This window comes from Trichechus manatus, unplaced genomic scaffold (genome assembly GCF_000243295.1).
Source record: "Trichechus manatus latirostris isolate Lorelei unplaced genomic scaffold, TriManLat1.0 scaffold00028, whole genome shotgun sequence".
NCBI lineage: Eukaryota > Metazoa > Chordata > Mammalia > Sirenia > Trichechidae > Trichechus > Trichechus manatus.
The window spans coordinates 4,652,162-4,658,767 of NW_004443964.1; the positions used below are offsets into that span (position 1 = coordinate 4,652,162).

The window sequence follows — 6,606 nt, forward strand, 5'->3', positions numbered from 1 at the left end:
CTTGGTGACTTTCTTTTGGGATCTACCTCGTGTGGGGTTCAATGAGCATCTTGGATAGATATCTTCTCATCTTTCATGATATCAGGGAAGTTTCCTGCCAACAATTCTCTTTATTTTCTGTTATCCCCCCCATTCTGGTAGTCCAATCACTCGTAAGTTATTCCACTTGATGGAGTCCCACATAATTCTTAGGATTTCTTATTTTTTTAAGTCATTTTATCTGATTTTTCCCCAAATAAGTTGGCGTCAAGCGCTTTATCTTCAATTTCGCTGATTCTGACTTCCATTGCCTCAATTCTGCTCCTATGACTTTCTATTGAGTTGTCTAATTCTAAAATTTTATTGTTAAATCTTCTGGATTTCTGTTTGCTGTCTCTCTATGGATTCTTGCAGCCTGTTAAATTTGTCAATGTGCTCTTCTATAATCTTCTTAAGTTTCTCTATTGCTTTGTCTGCGTGCTCCTTGGATTGTTCTGCGTTTTGCCTAATCACCTTCCTGATATCTTGAAGAGTTCTATATATTAATCTTTTGTATTCTACCTCCAGTAATTCCCAGAAGTTCTCTTCCTCCGGAAAATTTATTGATTCTTTGTTTTGGGAGCTTGCTGAACCCATCATGGTCTGCCTCTTTATGTGATTTGATATTGACCGTTGTCTCTGAGCCATCAATAAATTATTATATTTATTTATTTTATGTTTGCTTACTGTGTCCTAGCTTCTTGTTTTGACATGCCCAAGTAGGCTGCTCATGTGAGCTGGTTTGATTATTGGTGCCTCTGAAGCTCTAACGTCCTGTCATGAGGTGGTTAGATCTGTTACCAGGTATGTGAACCTAGGAGTCTGTTTACTTTTCTTGTATGAATTCAGCTCAGGTTTCCAGGTAGTTGGTCACCAAGTGTGTGGTACAGGCTGTTGCCTACAGTTCTAGACAGGCAGGGGTGATTGGTGTAGGCAGAGGTATCTGGCTGCAGTAGGGAGTCATGTGCTGAGCAAGGCAGGGGGCTGACGGCTGCCCCTGCATGTCTGGGAGGAAAGTGTGTCCCTGTTTCCTAGAGCGTGTAGGTGGGTGGGTTTTGCAGCTGGACTATGGGCACCCAGTGCTGTTGGCTGTAAGGACTGGGAGGCACCACTTATTCTTGGACCCCTGTCACGGGTGGCTAAGTGGCATGGGTGGAGCCACCAGTCCTCAGGCCCCTGACGTGGGTAGGTGAGGACACTGCTTGATGGGCAGAGCAGTGTCAAATGTCATGAACCTGCCACTTCACCTTATAGCTGATACAGTTGAAGTTAGGCTTCAGGTACATACCCTGTTGTACTGTGGTAATGAGGGCCTACGCTATTGAAATGGGCCTTCACATGTCTATGCAGGGGTGAAAGGCATTCAAGGTCCGTGGACCCCTTATGCCTGTGCCTAGGCAAAGGAGATGTGCCTACCCTGAGTTCCCAGCTTAGGGGAGCTGGCAGATTATTTTTTCCTGTTTGTTAATTTGTTCCCTCTCCAAGGCCGGGAGAATGGTTCAGGGCGCGTTATGGGTCCTACTTCCGGCCCAGGGGACTCGTAATTGCTGAACCTGTCCCAGGACCTGGTGCAGAGCTGGGACGGGACTGATGAATGGCAGAGAGGTTTTTCCCAAAGGAGATGTTTTTTGATCCACGTGGTAGGTCAGATGCATGTACTTATCTTTTGCCAATTGAGTGCCGCTTTTCACTGGTTCTGGAGGCCCAAGTAGACTCTCTGCTGCTTGGTCTCTCCGGATGTGGAAAACACCTCCCAAGTGCCACTGCTTGCCTCACTACGCACGTGAGCTGATCTGGCCTGAAGGTTGCCAGCTCCTGCTGGGTCAGGTCTGGCAACTCCTCGCTGCTTCGGAACTGTCTCTCCCACCCCCTGCCACTTAGACTGATTCCTCAACTTTGCCTTTGATGTTCAGGACTCCTAGATTGTCATATATAATCGATTCACTTGTTTTTTCGAGTCTGTGTTGTAAGAGGGACCACAGGAAACGTCTGACTACATTGCCATCTTGTCCCCGCCTCCTTTTTTTTTTTGGTATTGTGATTTAGGTGAAAGTTTACAGAGCAAATTAGTTTCTCATTAAACAGTTAATATGCAAAGTGTTTTGTGACATTGGTTGCCAACCCCGCAATGTGTCAACATTCTCCCCTTCTCCACCCCAGTTTCCCTGTTTCCAGTTGTCCAGTTTTCCTGTCACTTCCTGCCTTCTCATCTTTGCTTTTGGGCTGGTTGCCCGTTAGTCTCGTACTCATGATTGAACTACGAAGCACATCCCTCCTGTGTGTTATTGTTGGCCCTATAGACCTGTCTAATCTTTGACTGAAAGGTGAACCTCAGGAGTGACTTCAGTACTGAGTTAAAAGGGTGTCTGGGGGCTCTTCTCTCGGGGTACCATAAGGTTTTCAATGGCTGATTTTTCAGAAGTAGATTGCCAGGCCTTTCTTCCAAGGCATCTCTGGGTGGACTCGAACCTCCAAACTTTTGGTTAGTAGCCAAGTGTGTTAACTGTTTGAACCACTAAAGGGTCTTTACATAGCTCCCAGAGGGGATGGGTCAGGGGTCCGGTTAGAGAAGCGGAAGGCCAGGCAGCCTCTGCACAGCTCATGTTGGGGAACGGGTGGGGGGCTCTGGTTAGAGAAGTTAAAGGCCAGGCAGCCTCTGCCCAGCTCATGTTGGTTTCTTCCTGACCACCTGCTGGGTGGCCAGCACTGGGCTCAGTCCTCAGATTAAACCTCAGAGTGGAGGAAGGCCCTGGTCTCCTGAGTGTGTCACGGAGTGGCAGGCAGGTGATGTGCTCAAGCACTGCTCTTAAGGAGCTCTGAGGAGGGGCCCTTCCGCATGGCCATGGAGAGTGGGTTGTTCCCAGGGTCCTGGGCCCGAGGCCCCACACCAGCCTAGGCCAAAAGAAGACCAAGCCACATCATCATGGTGGCCTGCAGCAGACCTGACTGGGTCTGGGGAGAAGGGTGGGAGTGAGTGGGGCCCCCCAGAGCCCAGATACCTCAGAGAGTGCAAGAGTCATGTGGCAGAGGGCCAGACCAGGGCTGAACCCTCACGGCTGGGGATTCACAATACCTGGAGCAGAGAGCAGAGGGAACAGGTGAGACTGGGACCTGCTATCCCTGCAGTGGGCCCTGGTACCTCCTTGCCCCAGGCTGGACATCCAAGCAGCCTGGCTTCTTACCCACGCCCAGGCCAGGCTGTTGCACCAGCCAGCCCTCTCTGACCAGGCTCAGTTACCTTGTGCAGGAAACCCTCATTTGGGCCTTCTGCAGGGAAGATGTCCCTGCTCCACAGGTAACCATCTGCTTTGAAGGGGAGCTGCCTTCTCCCTGCAGAACCGCCTCTCAGCCAACCCCACCCCCACCCCTGGCCGCCATTGACAGATCCTGGAATGAACACCTGACCAGGAAGGCCAATTCCAGCCCTGCCCCCAGACCCCCCTTGGTCCTTCTCAGGGGGGTCAGCTCCGGCCTGTGAGGCCTGCGTGCAGCGGGAAGCTGGTCTGAGAGGGTGACCTGCCTGCCAGGGAGCAGTGGGAAGGACTACAGCGAGAGGCAGGGTCCCCATGTGGTGTCCAGGAGATCCTGCCTCCACTACTGTGTCTGTCAACCACCAAGTTGTCTCCTTGCTCCCCAGGGGCTTGGGTCAGCTTCTGTCACTTGCCACCCACAGTCCTAACTCCCACCCCTGGGAATAGACCCTGCACCCCAAAGGCCCACCTCCCTCTCTGCTTCTGATTTCTCCCATTTGGGGAGTGTTTCAGTTATTTAGTGCTGCTATAACAGAAACACGACAAGGGGGTGGCTTTAACAAACAGAAAGTTATTTTCTCACAGTTTAGGAGGCTAGAAGTCTGAATTCAGGGCGCCTGTTCTCACATCTGCTGAAAGAAGTTAGGGGAGGAATTGAGGGCTGAAGGAGGATAATGAGACAGCGAGGGGTTGGGGGGGTGCTGTCCCAGGTGATGCTGATACTGAGGGTCCAGGGACCACACTTTGGCCCCAAACTGCTAATTAACAGCACATGTCACTTTCATCTGACCAGGCTTGGGGCCCTCTGTTGACTGAGGTCAGAACTCCATGTGTTTCCCTCACTGCCTCATCCTCAGCCCCCAGAACAGGGCCTGGCGTTTAGCAGCACTTAATGTATTTGTTCACTGACTGTTGGTGAGTGAGAGGCAAGGCCAGTGACAGGAGGGGCTGAGCTGGCTGTCTTGAATGACCAGATGAAGAAGCGTCCAGCCCGAGGGTGGCAGGCAGAACTGCCTTATGCCCATGCTGGGACCCTGAGGGCTTTCAAGTGAGTCCCCCCGGGTCCTCCTGACCTCCCTGCTGACAGTTCTCTAACCAGCAGTTCTCCACCTGGCTGCGTGGGAGAGTCACCTGGAGCTTTGGAACAGCTGGGTGCCCGGCTGCACTGGATTATATTAGCATCTCTGGGGTGGGGCCAGCTTTTGGTGGCTTCTGGGTGCTCTCCAAGTGTGGGAATCACAGGTTTCAAGCCACAGCAGCCTCCGTGACCGGAGCCTTTGGAAAGGGGTCTTGCGTGGCTCAGAGATCAGAGACGCCCCGCGTTTGGGCCTTGAGGGTGCTGCCTCCACCGCACACACTCCGTGTCTTCCACACTGCAGGTCTGTGGGCCCCGTCACCCCACCGTCCCTCGGGGTCAGCTTGACCAGCAGCCACTGGGTAGGGGTGGGGAGGTCAGGGGAGAGTCCTGTGGAGGGCATGGCTGGGCCTCTGCTCTGGTTTCCTTTGTTGACTCGGGTGGCCCGTGCGGAGGAATGCTGAGAGGGAGAGGCCGACAGGACCCTGTGATTTACTCACGCTCCAGTCAGAGGTGTAGCAAGGGTGAGAGGGGGCAGAGGTGGGCACTTGCCCCTGGGGCCCAAGTCCAAGGGGGCGGCAGACGAGGTGCGGAGTTACATTCTGAGGCACCACAAATATGAAAGGCGCCCGACTGAGGCAGCCAGGCAAGGGGGGGAGGGCATTTCTGCTGACGTGTCATTATCAACGTCTATTCATCTTAAAATTGGAGGTGGGGGGCGGTGCGCAACTTAGAGATTGCCTCTGGGCGCTTGTTACCCTCTCTACACCCCTGGCTCCAGTAAGGCCCTGGGGTTGGGAGTGGCCTCTGAGACCCATGGAGGCACAGGGTGGCTCTCAGCTGAGTGTCTGGGTTCAAACCCCAGCTCTGTCCTTGGTGACTCTAGGCCCATTAGTTAACCTCTGAGGGGCCAGTTTCCTCATATGTAAAGAAGGAATTCACCACCCATCTGTCAGTTTGACATATTGTGATGGCTTGTGTGTTATCATGTTGGAAGCTATGCCACTGGATTTCAAACACCAGTAGGGTTCCCCATGGTAGGTAGGTTCCAGCGGAGCTTCCAGACTAAGAGAGATTAGGAAGAAAGACCTGGCGATCAACTTTAAAAATTGGCCAAGATTGTCTGATGTAATGCTGGAAGATGAGCCCCCTAGGTTGGAAGGCACTCAAAATACACAGTGGCTGCAACAATGAACTCGAGCATGCCAACCATCAGGAAGATGGCATGGAACTGGGCGGCATTTCCGTGTTGTACGTAGGCCCGCCGTGAGTCTGAGGCGACTTCATGGCAGCTAACAACAGGAATAACAGAAGGTCGTGGGAGAATAAACGGGGTGAATATACAGTGACCCCTCAACACAGGTGTACCCCTTCCATAGGTGGTGGCTGTGAGTTGCCTTGGAGTTGATTCTGACTCATGGTGACCCCACGTGTGCAGAATAAAACAGCTCCAAGGGTTTTCAAGGCTGTGACCTTTCGGAAGCAGATCACCAGGGCCGTCTTCTGAGGTCCTCTGGGAGGGTTCGAACCACCAACGTTTCCACCAACTGTACCACCCAGGGACTTTTTCCACAGATGGAGGTCTCCACACTTTTATGATGGCTTTCCATCTGTGAACAACTTCTGAGCACTCTCAATAGATGTATATTTATAAGATGTATCCATGGGTAACTGTATCAGTACATTATGTACATTATGAAATATTCACAGAAAAATAGTTTTAAAGGCATGAGATAGAAACATAAATAGAAGTTCCCATTATTTTCTTCCTGCTGCTCCTGAGGGTGTGCGCCCCTCTTTGGGGACCCCAGTCCCAGGCCTAGGGGGCTTGGGGAGGGGCGGTGGTCCCCAGCGGCCAGGAGCATGGGGCGGGGGCTGGGGATCCCGGGTGGTCGGTGCTATAGCTCCGCGGCGCCAGGGAAGACAAAGCTGCAGGCGGAAGCCGGGGCGTCGCCCCGTCCGGGGCAAGGTGAGCGCGGCCCGGCGGGATGCCCGAGGGAGGGTACGGGCTGGGGGGACCTGGGACGCGGGGAGCCTGGGCACGGGAATCCGGGGCAGAAGGACTGCGGGCGCGAAGCTCGGGAGTGAGGGGACTCAAGTCCTGGAAAGCCGTTCGAGCCCGGCTCCTGCAGCAGCCGCGACAGGTCCTCCACCAGGTGCCACTTCTCCTTGACTTGCTGCGAAGGGAGCGAACACCGCGTCGCGAGCGGGGCCTACGCCCATCCGCGGGCCAAGGGATCGAAGCGCGCCCCCGGTCGAGGC

At 53.3% G+C, this 6,606-nt stretch overlaps 1 protein-coding gene across 1 annotated transcript in view; it reads right to left on the minus strand.

Moving 5' to 3' along the window:
* Positions 1–6,217: 6,217 nt before the first annotated feature.
* Positions 6,218–6,606, minus strand: part of TMC8 (transmembrane channel like 8) — an 11,817-nt gene continuing 11,428 nt past the window's right edge. Inside the window, exon 16 of the mRNA XM_023729132.1 lies at positions 6,218–6,521. Coding sequence (XP_023584900.1) covers positions 6,243–6,521 — 279 coding nt within the window. The 3' untranslated portion in view covers positions 6,218–6,242. The remainder of the gene's footprint in view (positions 6,522–6,606) is intronic.